This window comes from Pungitius pungitius, chromosome 12 (assembly GCF_949316345.1).
Source record: "Pungitius pungitius chromosome 12, fPunPun2.1, whole genome shotgun sequence".
Lineage (NCBI taxonomy): Eukaryota > Metazoa > Chordata > Actinopteri > Perciformes > Gasterosteidae > Pungitius > Pungitius pungitius.
The window spans coordinates 11400564-11419173 of record NC_084911.1 but is presented as its reverse complement, the minus strand read 5'-3'; the positions used below and the strand labels follow the sequence as shown (position 1 = coordinate 11419173).

General features: G+C 45.0%; 1 protein-coding gene across 2 annotated transcripts; it reads right to left on the bottom strand.

The window, feature by feature from the left end:
- Positions 1-5591: 5591 nt before the first annotated feature.
- Positions 5592-17142, bottom strand: atp6v0a1a (ATPase H+ transporting V0 subunit a1a). 2 transcript variants are annotated; one of them, XM_037476618.2, is made up of 22 exons: positions 17012-17142; positions 15735-15893; positions 15171-15249; positions 14973-15070; positions 14721-14849; positions 13848-13930; positions 13586-13712; positions 13432-13514; positions 13245-13338; positions 11659-11871; positions 10902-11052; positions 10522-10661; positions 10215-10381; positions 10046-10136; positions 9759-9877; positions 9420-9636; positions 9202-9309; positions 9008-9115; positions 8414-8458; positions 7777-7894; positions 7492-7663; positions 5592-6460 (listed from the first exon to the last, which is right to left on the bottom strand). In XM_037476618.2, the coding sequence occupies exons 2-22, from the start codon at positions 15849-15851 to the stop codon at positions 6367-6369; spliced, it is 2553 nt and encodes an 850-aa protein (XP_037332515.1). In that variant the 5' UTR covers positions 15852-15893; positions 17012-17142; the 3' UTR covers positions 5592-6366. The 2 variants fall into 2 exon arrangements, with proteins under 2 accessions (XP_037332515.1, XP_037332516.1); XM_037476619.2 differs by lacking the exon at positions 8414-8458.
- Between the last annotated feature and the right edge of the window lie 1468 nt (positions 17143-18610).

Sequence of the window (18610 nt, the reverse complement as noted above, 5' to 3'; positions counted from 1 at the left end):
CACACTAATGCGTGTTTACTCGGGTCAGGTTAAACAATATCCTGAATTCTTGCTTTAATGTGCTCTTCCTCTTGTGGTCAGCTCTGATGTGGCCAATGAGTAGAAGGTGGCTCCTGGAGCTGCTGCGTGGAGCTGAGGAATGCCAGAAATGTTCACTCCTGGCCTCCTTTCCTTTTTTTCAAACTGGGTCCTTTATGCCTCTCTTCCCTTCTTATGGGGCTTGTTTTCTCAGTGGGAGGTGGCTTATTGTTTCAGGACAGCAAACATACACAAACACACATACGTAAAGATCTGAAGTGGTTGATTTAGGTGCCAGGCTTTGATATTTAAGACGAGCATAAGAGGATGATTTAAGGAGACATAGAGGTTAGTTTGCGCTGGAGAAGAAACAAATACAAAGAGTAGTCAAAATAAAGGTTAACAAGATGACATCCAGATCACCTGCAGTAAACAATCTCTCTGGAATGAAACTACAGTTTGTCTTAATGCTTTCTGAAGCATCAGATCCTGCTTTTTAAATAACGACTTTGTAAAATCCATTTGTCTTTCTCAAGTCTGTGTAACAACGTTCAAAATAGATTACATTCATTAAACAAATATTGTCTTTTTTCCCACTGTACTAAACTTGAATGTCTGACCTCTGCTGGGCTGTAAGGTGCTTTTAGCTGTAGTCACAGGCGTTTTTTTTAATCTCGTGGTGACCGGCCAGCGGCCAGTCTGTCAACGCCTACGGCCCCGACGCATTGATCCCCGGAGGTTCGCGAAAATCCAGAATTTCAAAACGTAAACCTCTTGAGAAGTTAGAAGGGCTGCATTCAGGTCAAAACCATCAGTTACGTAACCAAAGGTTGTTTGACTGCAGTGTTTTTCCCACCCGTGTGCCACTGACAGCTGAGGAACACATTTGTTTATGTTAGGTACTTTTCCCTGACATGTTTGGGGGCGGGGCATCAGGCCGCTCCTTTCACGACACCTCAACTGGAACCCATTCGTCTTTTTACCAACTAGATTGGAAGCAGAGCTACTTGCTATCTCTTTTTTCTTCAAAGGGCCCATCGGGCGCCGTGCTTCCATCTCTGGACCTGAACTAGTGCACCGCTTTAGTCAGAAGTAGTTCCCCCCTCGCACCTTACGCCATTGGGGAAATTCCTTCACGCTCATGTTACTGATTACACTGTGGAGAGCACATTGATGCCAGAGAGCTCACGAGGGAGAGTGTGTTATTGCGTGTGCACTCTAACCTTTTTATTGTGGTCACAATGATCTCGCTGACACAATGTATCGCGATTAAAAATCCTTTTCATCTCCTTTGGGTTTCTGCTCCGATGAAATCCTCTCAGCCATTCCAGTGTTGACCTTTTAAGATCTTTAAGAGCCACACAAAGTCAGCAACAAGTGCAAGAGCTTTCGGGCCTCTTGATGCTGATGGATATCAGCGGTTGGCAGATAGGTGCTGTTAGGAGCGCAATGCTGTTAGGAGCGCAGTGCTTGTGGCGACGGTTAAACAAACCGAGACAAATCAAAGGCGCTGGTTGGAGATTTATTTCTCTTTCACGTGTCCCAGCAATGTTTGCAAGCAAAATAAAATAGAGAAAGAGGGCAGAAACTGTCCCAAAACACTAGCTGGTAATATGTTTCTCATGGTGGTGCCTTCGTAGCAGCGAGGGGGGGGGGAGGCGCATGCCTTTGGTTAAGCGCAGCTATTTATTCTGTCCTTGGAAACGGTTGAAGAACAACAACAGCTTTCAGAACAAAGAGCAGCACGAGCTGATGCTGCTGCCTGTTTTGCTCCGTCTGCGGTGGCTACATCCTCCCTCGGCGTGGGGGCGCTGCTGGCACACACGCCGCGCTCCAAAAGCCACACAATGAGCACACTCAGCTCACAGAACTTTTCAACTGGTAAGCTGCGTAGGGAACCCAACCAAAACAAGGGATGCTGCTAAGTGGATCCATAAAAAGGGTCAATTTCAATGCGGCTGGAGAGAAACAAAATCGCTGCCAGTTCTGTTTGGATTTGCAGGACGCGGCGCACACGATTACACACTCACATGTGCTCAAATTGTAGTTTACACACACACACACACACACACCCACACTCGCCAGAGTACCCATGGTGAACTCTGTCCGCTCACTGGTTACAGTCTTGGAAAAGAGTCCATGTGTTGTTTCAGCCCACAGCGCTTGTTTGCTATGGTAGTGGATTAGGGAGTTATTTGGGGTACACACACACACACACACACACACACACACACACAGGCAGTTACCTTCATTCAAGATGCATACACGTGCTTTAGGGAGGAGTTTTGAGAATAATCTCTTTCTTATGGCGCTCTCCATCCATGTGTGTTTGTGTTGTTGTTGTTGCAAGTTAAAAGATGTATTTATTGTACAACAATAAAAAGGAAAATAAAGTTATTGATGAAGATAAGGCTGGGTGATGACTATGGTTTCATTAAGGCCTTTTTTTGCAACCCACGCGTACATTTCCACTATTTGTAGCTCTTGATGTCGTTCATTGTCTGGACATGGAATAGACCCTTTACTGACACATTTACAATCCTGCTCTGCATACATTGCAAATACAGTGAGCGACATTCCCAAATTACACCCTAAAAAGTCAAAGCTGCAGTTGAAAAACTTTCCCTTAACTAAATGTTATTTTGTGAAAGGACAGAATAATTCAACACAAAAATGGCCTCAATGCTCAAACAAGCGGCCTACTAAGGAAGTATCCGAAAACTACATCGGGCGATATTCAAACTATGTGAACGGGTTCAGAGAAATCATCATGTGGGTGCAAGAGGAAACATTTAAAAAAGATGAAACCTCTGCATAAATGGGCCATGAATATCTTCACAGCATATCCACCAACTGTCTGATTGTATTAAATATAAAGAGTTAAAGACTCTTTCTGGTGGCATCAACCAGCATCATTTCTTTTTAAGGATCATTTTATTGGCTTTATTTTGGCCGTGCTAGCTGCTTGTTGTTGATTTATTAGAATTATGATCTCTGTCAGAATGATGGCAGAGGAAAGCAAACATGTCCTTTTCAGTAGAGTTTGCTTCCAGGAATATTTCCAGGTTTCTTGGTGCCTGTATAAATAAATTAAAGAACAAACCCCAACTGTGACAGCTTTATCTCTTTTCTATTTATTTATTCCTCCCTTCTCTATTTCCCTTTCACTTCCGCACCATAGTTCAGATTCATGGAAATGTTTGTGTGTCTCTAACATCTTCACAACTGTAAATACATATTGTCTGAAGCTTCCTGGTGGCATCGGCCCAATCAGAGTGTGAGAAAGAGGCAGGAAACAATAGCTGGGGGGTCAGACAGGTCGTGGAGAACTGCTGAACTGAACGACAGTGTAATCTGGAGGTTTGGTAACATGATGCCAGTGGTGTAGAAAGGGACCTGTGCTTAGCCGCATGGACCTGCTCGTCACTCACGTCTACCTCGAAGAAGTTTACCTTCTGCGTACGTCGCCAACGACGATATCCGAATGTGCCACAGTGATGCTTCTTTTTAAAACATTGAAATATCATTGAGGACGGATCGGGTCACATTGGTTCCATAAACAACACATGCCTTTATTTGCATGTGTGTGTGTGTGTGTGTGTGTATACAACACTGGGTTCATTGTGGAAAGAGATTTTAATAAACATGGGAAAAGTGGACCTTTCCTTTAAACTAACATGTGCATATTCTTGGTAATGCGGTTAGTTCTAAGCTTGAAAAGGACCTTATGTCACACAATATTAAAGATTTCTTGCATAACAGCAGTACTTTGGCACAAATTGTTATAAAAAAAAAAGATAATTTGTACATCTAACATTTTGTGCTTTAAATGTGCGGGAAAAACAGAAGAGAAGCTCAATATTATTCCACAGAGGACCTGAGAAAGAGGGGGAAACAATCCTTCTCATAAGTCCACCAGAGAAAGGTTTTCACACAAGAAATCCTGATTTCATGCACATCGATGAAACGTACAATGGTTTGTGTTCTTTAGGTTGCAGAGGCTAACAGCATCATTATTGCACACACGATAAGGAATGTTTTGCTTCTTCATAAAAACATGTTTCAGTTTTTTACTGAGGCCAAGAGCTGCAAAAGCACCTCTGTTATCCAGAGAACAAAATCCCCTTAAACATTAGGAGAAACACAACATTCCTCTGGAAAGGTTTTCTGCCAATCTAAAGTGCACTTTGTGTTTGCCTTAGATAAAAGGGAAGAAGTCTCATTGGGGGTTCATGCTTTGAACAGAGAAAAAGTCCCGGTAAGTGTAAACACCAATGGACTTCTCGGGCTGTTATGAAAGCTCAATCCCACCATTTACACACGACACGCTGGGAAATATCAAATTAAACGAGCTGGTCCCAAAAAAGACGTTGGATAAATAAAGAGCTCTGTTATGACTTTGGGCTGTTGTGGCTAATAGCCGACAACCCAAAATAAGCCGAACAGAGAACATGATGTTCCTCACCCCGGAGCGGCTAAAGGTTTGAATAGTGACTCTTGTTTGTCACGCTCATAGAAAGAATAACAGTGGCCCTAGTAGCAAAGTATATTTTTAAGGCTGCTTTAGATTTATTTCCAAACTACACATATGATTGATTAATTAAAGGAAATAAATGTTTGCCACTGCATTTTAAGTGGAACTATTATATTTGATGATTAGTGTAGATTCCTAATACAGAATATGATCAATAAATAGATAAAAGAAAAGTTAATTCTTAGGGCCAACTACCCAGCAGAATGTAAAGCCATGAAAAGTGATCACTTCATTCAAATAAAACTCAGACGAATTACATACATAGCTTTGAACTGTGTGAAATCTATCAGTATTTTTTCTTATAATACTTTAAGTGGCCCTTTGATGACAGCAGTAGTACGTTTACTTACTATTTACTAGTTAGTATTTCTGCTCTGTGGCATTAGCTTGTTTACTTTGATCGGAGTACTTCTACAACTGCTGAATATAAATGTGTAACATGGTTTCAAGCTGAAAGTTTCCTGCTGGTTTTGACATGAATGAGAAAATCAAACCCTTTCAACATGGGTGGAGAGTTCTGTTTGGACTCATTACAACATGATTGCCTGAAGACGGCTAGACCCAACAAATCCAGCGATAAAACAATGATAAGCGATACGTAACAGAAGAGGCCCATTGTGCACAATATACATAGCTGTAAATCCAGTATAAAAGGGCCTTCGTGGGTAATTTACTTTTCGTCTGCCAAATAAATGGCAGGGATCCTATTTCAGGCACAAACTTCAGCAGGTACTCTAGATACATTTATCAGGCAGAGGCAGCTTTAACCACTACTTTTATTCTCATGGCCGCACAGAGCCTGTTCTATAGCACCACCAAGAGGAGCGATGACACATTGAAATCCTACGGTCCCCGAAGGCACCACGTACAGAGAAGTGGGTCAATTATGGGTCAAGTAATAGTTTTCAATTTTCAGAGGACAATAGTTTTAACTGAATTACATGTATCCATCGTGGATAGAGCGCTTTCACCTCACACTTGAATACCACCAGTTGCTGATTGAATGCATTTCAGTGAAAAAAATAAAACCACAACTTAATCAAGCTCTTTCCAATTTATTGACAGTAGTGCGAGTGGGAAATCAATTGAGAATTATGTTTTTGTTTTTTTACTTGTCTGCTGTACTTATTTACCTACTACCCTTTAAATGCTTTGATGACATCTCAAACTTTATCATGGGAAAAGAGAATCAGACCACCACAGAAAGTCCTATAGATCCGCCTCCATTGTCAGTGTGGATTTATGAAAGGACACATCACAAAGGGGCATTTATGTTAGCGTGCTACGCAGGATTAAACATGGCTTCCTCTTCACCTTTCAAGCAGTGAGTGACATCCTGATGCAAAGTTTAGTTGCATTCCCTTTGGACCTTTATAGCTGTGTGTCAAACCGCTGCCTCATCAAGCAGATCAGATGCTTTGTGCAGAACGAGGCCAAAGCGGCGTGGGAGAAAGAGAGCCGTCGTTGGTACAACAATGAGGACAAAAAAAAACACCAAAGTGATGGACACTCCAGTCACTGAGCGTCAAACTTAATCTAAACAATTTGCATAAATAATAAACTACATAAAACACTGGTTTAACAAAAGGACTTCACTAAGAACAACAACAGATTATAGTTAATGCTATTTCTCAGAGGAATGATTGAGGATTTATTTGTGAGTAGATAGAAAACAAAAGGGCAGTCTGACTGATGAACTTGTGGAGTGTAACTCATGGAAACTGCAGCTCACAAGCACAAAAATTACTACTCAACAACACGCAGATTCTCAAAGAGAAGAGCCACATCAATCATAGAAGACGCGTAGCCTCGTCTCAGTCCTCGAACCTCCCATCCAGGATGCTTTCGAAGGTGAAGGGGAGGAACTTGAAGCCCTGGCCTGAGTAGAACTTGTTTTGGAACTCCACCCTGTAAAAGTAAAAAAACAAAAAACACAACAACACAATGAGCAGGAAGCCTCTCGCACAATAACGCATCCACATCGTGGTGATGGTAGTCAGGTACTGTAGAGCACACACACACAATGGAAAATAATTAAGAAACAACAAAGGTCAGCTGGATGAACTTGAGTGGTCGGAGTGGTCGCTTCACCGCCTTCTGGTTCAAAAATTCCAAAATAATACTTAAAACGTCCTTATCGCCTCTGAAGGCCATTCAGATAAAGCAGAGTCACCCAGCATTCCTGAGGATGATTACCCAAAAGGATAATTATGGAGTAGAGTTGCTGTAACAGAGGCACATTCAGCAGATTGGAAAAAGGCAGCGTGGCATTCAGCCAATCCTGACAAGAATATTAATGAAGGGAGAACAAAAGGCTCGTCCGTGCCGTAGCAGAGAGTCATGGACCGTTGCCACACATGCACACTGAATACTGGAAAGCACAACGGTGGCTGGAGCCACACTGGTTCGGCGCCAACGGAGCAGGTGACAGGAAACTACAATGTGGTCACTGATGGTAGCGGTGGGGCAGCAGGCCAATTAGAGGTTAAAACAGCAGAGATCAACTGGTTACAATTCTACAGATCTTTTGCAAAAGGTGTTTAAGTATCTAAAGTAACCATCGCAACATTTGTATGGATCTGCTAAATTTGGTATTTGGTTTAGTGATGTCGATAATGGTGTAGTAAGTCTAATGTTGATGGGAAAATTGCTCTTTTTCCAATATAAATCAGGAAATAAGCTTAACTTCAAAATGTACTGTTTCCTAAATAAATGGTTGTCATCTACACTGGCTTTACAATAACCACTGCGACCTTTGAACTCTTCAATTGTCATTTGATATGTGGAAAAGCAGGTCCTCCTTTAGGGGAAACGGCCCATCATGAACACCAGCAGGTGGCGCTATACAGCTGTATTTTACAGTCATATGGCATTTGTCAAGTCCTATTGTAAAATAGAAAATCCTGGAGGAATTTAGTTAGAGATTAAACTCAACTTACCAGTGCAGGCGCAGTGCATGCAAGAAGGCCGACAGACCCTCCATTATGAGAAGGATGGCCACTGTGAGAATAGCGAAGAAGAAAAAGACGACGGCCACAACGATGAAACCCCCAAAGCCGCTGGTAGAGAGGCCGATGTGCATCACCATGGTCCATAGCACCTCTGACAACTCTGCGTGTGCGCGGGAGACAGAGAAAACGAAGATTTCAGCGCTGTGAACAACTCAAAACACACATCATTGTAAAAAAGGCCGCTTTCAAAACATGTAAAGGTGGGGGACTTACGTGCGTGAGCCAGACTGAGGGCCCAAAGGCGCAGATAGGAGGCCGTGTTAGAGATGCAGCCCAGGCAGTACTCTATGGTGTGGATGGCCTGATGAACTGCCACATCCCCAAAGTTAAACTGCAGGAAAGATACGGAACATCACAAATCCACATGGCCGGAGAACAACATCTCCACAACAGGTCCCGAAGTCCACATGCGGGGAGAGGAGGGGGCGGGGGGGGGTGGTGGTCTGCTTCATTGTGTGTGTGCGCATGATCATCATTTGCCACCGTAAATAAGCGAAGCCACTGTTTAATTATTAAAGAGACGCCGTCATCCCATGACCCTGTGGACCCAGAAGCATCAGCAGCCCTGCTGATCCCCCATGCACATCACCGTGGAAACACTGACGCATTCCCTGCAACCCACAGTTTCAACAAGTGACTCCTGGAAACACACCGGCTAACACTTATGTTACACTTATGCATATGCTGACGCACGCGCATCCAAGAGCAGCAGCAGCAGAGCATACGTAGACAACAAAACAAGGGGCCTAAGTAGACAGTTGCTAGACATGCACGTTGACGGGGCGAAAGGGGAGGGGGGGGGGGGGGGGGGGGTTGCAAGGTGGAGGTGGAGCGTGAACTCCTGTCCTACCTCTTCCTCCTCGTAGGCCTTGACAGCAGGTGACAAAAGGCAACGCTTGGTTATTGACAGCACACACACAGATCGGCAGACAGACAGACAGACGGCACGTTAGTGCAACAGGATGGAAAAAAAAAGAGATTACAAGAGAAATCTGTTACTTGCTTATAAAGGGGGGGGAAGAACACAAAAAAAAGAAGAGGGTGAATTTTACAGGACAACACATGTTCAGTCTTGGGCCGGTCCGTAGAAGAACGCACAATTCAGCATGACTGTTTACTGCTCAACGTTAAAGCCCTTCAGGTTTACAACAGCAACCCGACTGAACAAGATGCATTGAATCCGCCGACAGCCTTTCCTGTAATGCTTAAGTGACAGTGTGGCGCCATTCATTCATAATTAATGTTTTCCATTGCCACAGTGCAACATGAGGCATCGGTTTGCAACTGAATTATTCAAAGAGGTGAGGAGATCCTATAACCAGCCCCCCCCCCCCCCCCCCCCCCCACCCCCTCCAGCCCCCTTCTCCCTGCCAACAAACGGCCGTTTCTCACAGTTCTGTGACAAAGAGGGGGCCCAATGCAGTCAGGTGGGAGGCGGCGTTACCTCAGGGTCCTCCTCAGAGTGCTGCGAGAGCTGGTCGTGCTGGATGATTTGGGCCTCGTCCTCGGTGGGGCCGTTGCCCACTCTGATCCCTCCAAAGTTCTGTGTGCCCTGACATAGAAGATGGATCGAATAAGTAACAAAAAGTAGGATCGGAACACATGTTATTTTTTAAGTCGTAGCACAGATCTTCTCACCAGGTTTTTCCGCCACAAGTGCTGTCTCCGCAGAACCAGAGTTTTCACTATCAACATACAAGGAACGCAAGCCAAGGCGATGACCACCAAGATGGATTGTATGGCCATCTACGCGGAGGAGAGACAAAGAAAAGCAGCACATGGGGACAACTGACTCGCCGTGCTCCATTTTCAGGACAGAAAGGGATGTCTGGCGGAGTGGACGAGTGTGTCCGAACCTGTCCTCTGTAGAGAGGTTTGTTACTGGGGTCGTTGTAGTTGAAGAGGAACATGTTGATGAAGGCGATGAGGAGACTGGGGGCGTCCTTGGATATCCGTGCGTCGTACGACAGCCACTTGTAGAAGATCAGAATGGCTAGGTAGCCAAACAGACTGGCCATGAAGACAATCTCTGGGATGAATCCCAGGTAGATATTAAGCGGCTTGTTGAAATAGCTGAAAAAAATGAATAAAAAGGAATGAACAAAATCGATTTATTCATTTTTTTTTTGCACAAATTCCAACAGCGACAAAGGAATACAAAAGTTGTAAGCACAAATGTTGGATGGAAATCTCACAGGTGGTTGAAGAGCCCGAGGGAGACTCCAAAGAGCATGTGGATGACTCCCAGGATGATGGACATCTTCATCTTGAACGAGTTCAGGAACGTCAGCTTGTTGGTGGCAATGTTCCATATCTGAGACAATACGCCCCAAGATGATGTGTTCAATGACCAATATTGCTAACAAAATGTCAGGTCGTGTCATGCCCGTACCACCGTTATTTGTTGTAGAGCAACCAGCAACTGAGCATAAAATAATCATTTCCCGAGAGATGGCGTGATTACAAAAGAAAAATCCCTTACCGGATCGATGCCGATGGGGTACGGCCCTTTGAACACTCCGGCTACCGTCGGGTCCAGCTGCAACACTTTGTTCCCTTCCAGCGTTTCAAACCTTTGAACGGGAGGAGAGCAGCGATCACGTCGGGCTCTGCTGCTACTGCACACCTGCCCTGCAGCTTTCGACACTTACGTCCAGTTGCCGCCCAGCCGCGCGTCGAACATGGGCCGGACGCTCCAGCCGGAGCCGAACACGTTGAGGGACTTGGAGAAGCAGTCGTTGTAAATGATCCCCGTGTAGACGGAGAAGATGCCCATCAGCAGGATGATGTAGCGCCCGGCGAACACCATGCTGAACATCTGCAACAAAAAATAAATGAAATGAATACGGTCTCGGGAGAGACAGGTAGGCCACGAAGAACACTCGCTCCACAGAAGCCTCGGTGCAGGCAGGACCACCGGTGATGTCGGGCCTCGGCGTGTGTGTGTGTGCGCTCTACCTCGTTGTCGTTCTTCTGGGCCATCAGCCTGCTCTCCCTCAACACAAGGTAGAGGGCGGCACAGGTCATGAGCACCCCGTGGCCCAGGTCACCAAACATAACGGCAAACAGGAAGGGAAAGGTGATGATGGTGTATGGCGCTGGAGACGAGGCGGTATGGAGGTAGGCGTCGCGTGAAACAACACAAGAGTGACACGGTCAACAGACAAGGAGATGACGGGGAATGAGTGCCTTTCAGGTTAGATTATGGCCTTGGGGAGCCGGGGAAAACAGACTTTTGAATTAAAAAAATAATAATTAAAAAATAGATGATCGGTAAGGAGGGCCAGGGGTCAAAGGTTCTAGGGACGCACAGAGAAAGGTGCGACACACGTGCTTACCCGGGTTGATCTCGCGGTAGCTGCCGATCCCGTAGGCATCCACGATGTTCTGGAAGCCCGATGTGAACTTGTTGGTCTTGTTAAAGGTGGGCGCGGGCTGCTTAGTCTGCATCCTATTGAGGATGGACGGCACAGTGGAGCCGCTCTTCTCCTACAGCAAAGACAGGCGGCATTCAGCACAAGATTATGAGACGCGTAAAGCCCTGAAGCACAACTAACATCGCCACCATCCAGGCACATCAGATTTGCAAATGCTATTGATCTTCTCCAGAGTGGTGGGTGTGCAGAGGATGCTGAAAGCGAGCCCCCCCCCCCGAGACAGTAACACCTCGATTCAACTCTCAGCCTGGAGCCTACATTACTCACAAGGCAACTCAACTGGTGCTGCTGCTATCTTCAGCAAATCAGACATGTGTCATGCTACTTGTGGCTAATGTAGCACAAGCAGCACGAACACAGGCGCTACAGTTAGCGGGAACACAAAGGCGTGCTGCAGCATCATTTAAAAAACATTTACTTCTTTTGTGAAGAACCTGCATGACTAGTTGGGATGCTGGTTTAAAACACACTACAGTCATGGTGAATCACATGTGGAGCCTGCACTGCGAACTATTGTGTCCCAAAACGGCTCAACGCCATTCAATGCGGGATCAGGTTAAGTTGAACCACTTTCTAAGAATAAAAAAAAGGGAGACCTTGTCTGACGGTCACTTCTAAACAGGGGAAATATTTTCCCTAAAGAAACAAACAAACTCACCGTGCCCCTGCGCAGAGCAAACTGGATGGAGTCCATGTCGGAGACGGGACACCACACCTCAGCGATCAGACACTTCTGAGTGACGTCGATGTTGCAGAAGTTGAGGGTGTGGTAGATGGCCTTCATCTTCCTCACCTTGATGAACCACACTCGGACCGTCTTGGCTGCAGCTTGCAGGACCCTCTGCCTGTGATCCTCAGTCTGGTTCAGCACCTTCGGAGGGGAACAGGAGGAAGGGGGGGGGATAAAATCTTACTAACGACTGTTTTTGTATGTTTGCCTGTACTCTGTCTCCTATTGCTGCCTGTGATGGCTTTTTAGAAATAGATTTTGAATCATTGATGGTTCACTTGTAAGTAAAAATAGTGTTTTGTAAGTGACAAAATGTCCACCAGAGGACAGAAACAACTTTTCTTGGTGAACCTTACTATAAATTTACAATTCCCACTGTACTATTGTAACCATAATGCAATTACAATGCATTTAGAATTCATAAATCCATCTATTAAAAGTCACAGCTATTATACACACATACATTTGGATTCCCCAGTCTGTCTCCTGCACTTAGTCGGAGGCTGTGGAACTTTTCACTGGGAAGCACCTGGGAGCGGTGCTCTCTGCTGCTGGGCATTATTTGTCTGTGCGCAACCAGGCAACAGCCTCCTGTCTCTTGAAATGGTTCCCGGGTGTGGCGTGTTTGGCAGTGTAACGTCATACACCTTTGGTTTGCGGATAAATTCTCCTTTCTGTTTCTGCTTCTACCTCTCTTTTGGTCATGGTGTTAAGAGGCGGGTCGTGACACAGCATTCAAAGACACATTCCTTGTTTTTCATGGACAAAATGTACTTTCACTGGTGAGATTAGAGAGCAGTAAGTCATATGAGCAACAGGCCGTCTCATCCATTAGGCTTCCCACCAAAGCCGACCGTGACGCCCACGTAGCCACCGGCCAAACGCCGCGTCTGCAACCGCCAGGTTTCACGTCCCCCAGAGCGCGGCGCCGCAGAGTCGTTTAGATGAACAGACCCCTGCCAGCAGCTTCTTTGGCAAATGTCCACGCTACTAAAATATCTGACGTGAAGCGAGCTGCTCACATGCTACATGCTTGTAGCGCAGCTCCCTTCTAACGGACTTCGGCCAGGCCCGGAGTTCGAATGAAAGCCAGGCAGCATTTACTGCAGCCTTAATTTAAGACCACTTAAGTCACATTTCAACAGCATAAGCGACGCAATGGAAACACTTTGCGTCGTGAGGATCGAATGATTCCCAACATGCACTGCGTTTGTTATACAGCCGACTATCAATAAATTGGTAGTACGCAGAATTTGGAAAAACAGTGAAAAGAACAGTTCTGACTTCCTTCCACTTATTGGCCCACATGTCATTGTGCAAAACGGACGTCTTGTAATCTGGTTTAGAGCCTCAAGAGAAAGAAAAAAAGCGTCTTTCCTTCCAGTGTATTTCTAAAGAACATTTTGAGGAAAAGCAGAAGTGACTGATCCAAGTTGTGCCTGTTAACGCGTCAACATCGTGTAGCCAGTTTCCCTGCCAGGAAACAAATACATATATATAAAAAAATGTGTTACCATTTGCAGGTCTTCAATACGAGCATTCACCCCGGCCAGCATCTCTTTCCTCTCCTGGGGCGTCTCTGGACACGGGTACAAGGTCGCTCTGAACCTGAGGACGGATGAAAAAAGAAGCACCTATAAAAAGCAAATGTCGGCCAGTAACGCGTCCTAAAATCGTACTAAATGTCGGCCAGTCTCGTACCCCTCACAGATCTTCTTCACGCGATTCTTCAGCTGGTCTCCCTGGAAGAAGATGATGAAGACTGACTTGTGGACCTGGTCGCTCTGTGGAAACATCCAACAGTTAGAGACTGAAGAAAAATTCACTGAAACCGGCATTAACATTCAGAACTTACAGTAATGGGGTCCTCCAGGGGATCTTCGATTTCTGCCTGCTTCAGGAACACATTCCCTCTGCACACTCTCCACAGCATCCTCTCAAATGTGGGAATGCGTTCACGGCCAATGACTCCCGCCACAAATCTGTGGAAGATAGAAAGCCTCAGGGGGGTGGATGTGGACTGTCAGTGGATATAGGTCCCCCACTGACCCGACTAACCTGGGGAATACAAAAGTTTGTTGTTTTAAAAGACGAGGGAACACCACAAATGCACTCACCCCAGTCTGAGAGGAGCCACTCGGTGCGGCTCATTGGGGTCCAAGAGGGTGTTTGACTCGTCCAGTAGACTGGGATCCTCCATCTGCATCACAGGCAGTACATATTGCGTTAGTATCATTGCTAGAAGTGTGTTCCCATGTAAACATACTGCTGGTAGAAAAGTTGAAGGTATAGACACGGTCTGTCGATAGTTAACGAATATACAATAATGTTTCCAGCTTAATGATTTACCCCATTTAAAGCCCACAATAACTTGTAAAGGGTACTAAATGTTGTGTATCAACACAGCTTTGCATGTGAAGGCAATTAAGGGAAATTGATGTTGGGTAAAAGGTAGGCAGGCAAGGCTTTGCTCAAACAAGTAATTTAACAAAAACACAGAATCAAATCTATGCAAAGTGTTATACAGCAGTGGAATGACAGCGTATTAACTAAATGTGTCGAGTGTAAGTGGGCCAGGACCATGTGAGCAACTTTAAAATCACGAGTGAAAAAGCTTCTGCCAGATCAAGCAGCAATAAATGCTCCATTGTGTTGTCTTCAGAGCATTCAGCAGAATCTGAATTATATCAATGCAAAGCAGAAATGACTGCCTTTAGACGAGAACATTGCTTTTCTTCTCCATTGGCACAGTGAAAATATAAAAACGTTAAGTCCTTAAGTTGTGATTTCCAATCAATCCATATTAATTTGTTTGCCAATTTGTTTCCAAAGACATATTTGGAGGTTTGAAACTGAACTATGGGGTGTAATACTTATTATATATACACATATGCAATGAATGTATTCTCCCTCTACTGCCAAAGCTTGTAAAATAAAAATAAAAACCAGCACAATGCTTTGCGAGGCCTACGTGCACGAGACCAGCTGACCTCATCAAAAAACTGCTGAGTACGACGCAGGATGTGCTTGAGCTCGGTGAGCTCCAGGAAGTTCTTCTTTAGGGCCTCTTGGTTGGTGTTTATTTCCTTCAGCTCATTCTCGAGCTTCTCGAACGTGGCCTGTGTTGGGACATACAGACGAGTCAGCAGAGGTACGCAGACGGAGACTCGCGGTTTATCTTTGAGAAAGAGAGAGACACAGAGACAGAAAGAGAGACAGAGACAGACAGGGAGAGAGGTCACCTCCAGGTCGATCATGTCCCTTGGGAAAGGGACTTCAGGGTTCTCTCCTGTGTCAACCATTGGGATGTTTGCCTTCTTGATCTCTTTCTCCACAAATCCTGCGAGAAAGAAGGAACAAAGATTTTTTTTAAAGAAGCGTTCAGGGTCGAGACTTCTTGTTGTCGTGGTTCGGGAGACCGAGTGGCGGCGTTCGCTTACTCAGTTTGCGATCCATCTCTTCACATCGTCGCACTTCATTCACGAACTTTCGTTGGAACACATTCACATCAGGATTTAACTGCAAAAAAGAAAAAACACAAGTGAGGCGCTAGTTCAAGTACATTTGACGTTATGTGCATCAGATATATCTGTGAAAACAGAATAGCTGCAAAACCTAGAAAGCAACACCAATTATTGAACACTGTGCTCAAACTCTGTATCTAATATCTACGGACTACCCTGTCAATAGTATAAGCATTTTAAAGTGTTATCCTTTCCACCGCTGGAGGACGTATAACCCGATGACATTCCTCAGACGTCACTGTGTGTGTGTGTGTGTGTGTGTGTGTGTGTGTGTGTGTGTGTGTGTGTGTGTGTGTGTGTGTGTGTGTGTGTGGAATTCCCACACAGGAATTCCTTTTCTCATGTGGGGAACGCGGGGTGGGCCGGCGAGCACATGATTAACACGCCGCTGAAGGCATGCACTTGCTCAGCATCATTTTTTTCCGTTTAAACGGCCTCAAAAATTAAAAAAATCATGAAGAGGGCAACAGTTCGACTTACATCGCGAAACTGCACCATCCCGATCTCCCCCAGCTCGCTGACACAGCAGTAGGCCGCTTCAGACTGGAGGAAGAGTTGAGCCAGAGTCATCTCCTCGCTTCTGAAGAGTTCCCCCATGCTGCCGAAAGGACGGGAGCACCCTCACAATCCACCCGAAACCTGTGGAGACAGTTTGTGACACTCAACACAGAGACACGAGGGGACCCAGAGGAGTTCTACATTCAACACTTTCCTCCGCATGACACACACACACACACACTACATCAGATGTGTGTTAGTTTAGCACAAGTGCGAACAGCAGAAAAAAGGAAAATCAGCCTGCCCTCGTGCTGATCTCATGATAGGTGAAGGAATGCAATTGCACTCAGGAGTAGACTGCTGAATATAAGAGGGGGGGGGCGGGTGTGATGGGGGGGGCATAGAGGGGAAACACAATCATATATTTCAAATTGAAGATTGATAGTCGATCTCATTGGGATGCCGTGTTTCTCATTTGACACTGGAGGTGACGATTTGTTTAAATTGAGCTAAAGAGCGCAGCCTGAGGCGGTGAAACGACCACGGGGGAGAGGGGGGGGGATTATCTGTGGATTACATAGAAGCACGTGACCAAGAGCTCGTGTGAGCCTCGATCCTCGCACCGCGTCCACGCAAGAGCAAACATCACCTGGTCTAACGTGAACACAGGGAAACCGGTTCTAACGTCACCACTCGACCCGAAATAAGAACGAACCATTCACAGCTCACCCTGAATGAATCGATTTCATCGATAAAACACATTTCCGGGCGGGGACGCGCTCCCAAATTGACGCCTCGCGCGTCATAGGCGGTGTCGCGCAGATAAGAGTTAGCAGCTAGCCAAGTTAGCATGCCACTATCACAGCTAGCAGGGCATCGGTCTCACACACATTAACAAGACGTAATACAATGGCAGAGCGGTGTTGGACGTTTGCAAAAACGAAGTAAAATAAAGGAATAGTGACGTGACGTTGGTTTACGGCTGCTAGTCAGTTAGCGACCGTTGGTTAAGGTGCAACTTCAACGTTAAAAACGCGACGTGAGAACAGAACAGAACTCGCGACTCGTGAACAGCGACTGATCCATAGACTGTTCAAGTTAAATTACAGTTGACCGTCCTCACTTTGGACTTTTAGGTTTGAGCCATCAGAGCTAACGAGCGCACCTGTTGCTCAATATTTCAATCCAGCCCACAAAAATTCACATTAACACCGGATGGACAATTCCTTTTCCGCTGAACCGAGCCGCTGTGTCCTTACTGGTAACGCGCGGGACCGGACTCTCTCCTCCTTGGTTCCCTTCCTGGTTCGCTGGGCTGTTTGTTGTGGACTGACGGGTCGGCTCCTCACAGCTGACAGCTCCTCTCCTTCTTCTACGTCATCTTTGAGGTTTCACGGCAGTGGACGTCCCCGGCGCCTCGCGGCCGCCCCCTGCTGGGGACAGCGGTCCTCAACGAAAACGTGAAGTTAAATTAAAAAAATGAAACTGATATGATATATGTGTATAAAGTTCAATGAAAACAGATAAATATATAAAAGTATCTGCTTTTGAACTTTTGGACATTTGTCAATTTTAGCATTCACCTTTTGGCTACGGCTAATAGACTAAATGGCGTGTCTGTGCACCGTGAGGGACAAACTACGCGTTCAAGTGGTCAACGGTCATTTTTTTCATATGTTGTCGAAAAGCATCAAGAAGCACGTTGCAGGCTGTGCCTGTCAGATTGGTTTGGAATAACACAACATCAAAATAAACCACGCCAAAACCCGAGGTCTAAAAGAAGGGGTGGTTGCCCTCCAGTACAACATTGTGATATTTAAATAGAAGGGAAAGCTGCTGTGAAGCCACTCTAGCAGCCTATTGAATGTAAACCTGTTTAGAATTAGCTGCGTGTGTAAGATGCAACGCCAAACTCCAGTACGCACCTAAGCTGAATTTCATAAATTGAGTAGATTAACGACCTTTACCATCATTCCTCCTAGAGCAGTGAGTGGATATATAAACGATTCACTATATGGTTTACATCCATCGTATAACAGTTTGGGCTGTGTTTTAAAAAATCAAGTCATGATATCAAATTAGCCCATTGCATGCGAACGCTGTACTGAAGTTCAATGCATTTGTAATGAGTGTAGTGACACAATTTAGCCACCAGGTGGAGACATAAATTGCGTTTCTACATGAAAGGACGGACCGATCCTTACTGGAGGCACGCAGTGCTTCCACAGTGCTGTTCATATACAGATGACTGGAATCAAACTCAACATGGCTGAATAATAATAATTTGGGTCTCACGTTTGGGTATAAAGAAATGTCTCTATAGCGCCCTCTAGAAATTTAAAAAAGACTACACTAGCAGCTTTTCCTTCTATTTAAAAATCACAATTTTGTACTTTTGCAGTGTGCTCTTGAGACCTTAAGCTACGGGGTGCCATTTGTAAAATGTTGCACGTTCTAAAATCCTGCGCAGTTTTCGTACATTTAGCTTTATCATTTGAATAGCAGTACAAGAGCTAATTCATACAGACTTGCCATCTTGGCTTGCTGCATGAATTACCGTAAGTATTGTAATTGTCAGTCGTCATGTCTGACATTCAAACTCAACATTTAGATTTACATTAAGATTTAACATTTAGATTTACATTTAAAATTTATATTTTTATTTAACGTTTATATATAACATTTAACATTTATATATAACATTAACATTTACATTTTCATTTTAACATTTATTATTTAACAACTTTGTGTTACTGCCAAACATTGTACTTGGAAAAGTTGTTGCATGTATTTACATGATTTTGTCTGATGTTTGAAATGATAAAGTGACATGTGAATATTGTCCTGGTTTTTTTATT

Coding starts and splice junctions, on each gene's coding strand:
- atp6v0a1a (XM_037476618.2), bottom strand. CDS start 15,851: ATGGGGGAACTCTTCAGAAGCGAGGAGATGACTCTGGCTCAACTCTTC. Junction 13,713..13,847: donor GTGGCTCCTCTCAGACTGGG/GTGAGTGCATTT, acceptor TATCTTCCACAG/ATTTGTGGCGGGAGTCATTG. Junction 9,878..10,045: donor ACCCCATCGGCATCGATCCG/GTAAGGGATTTT, acceptor GTATTGTCTCAG/ATATGGAACATTGCCACCAA.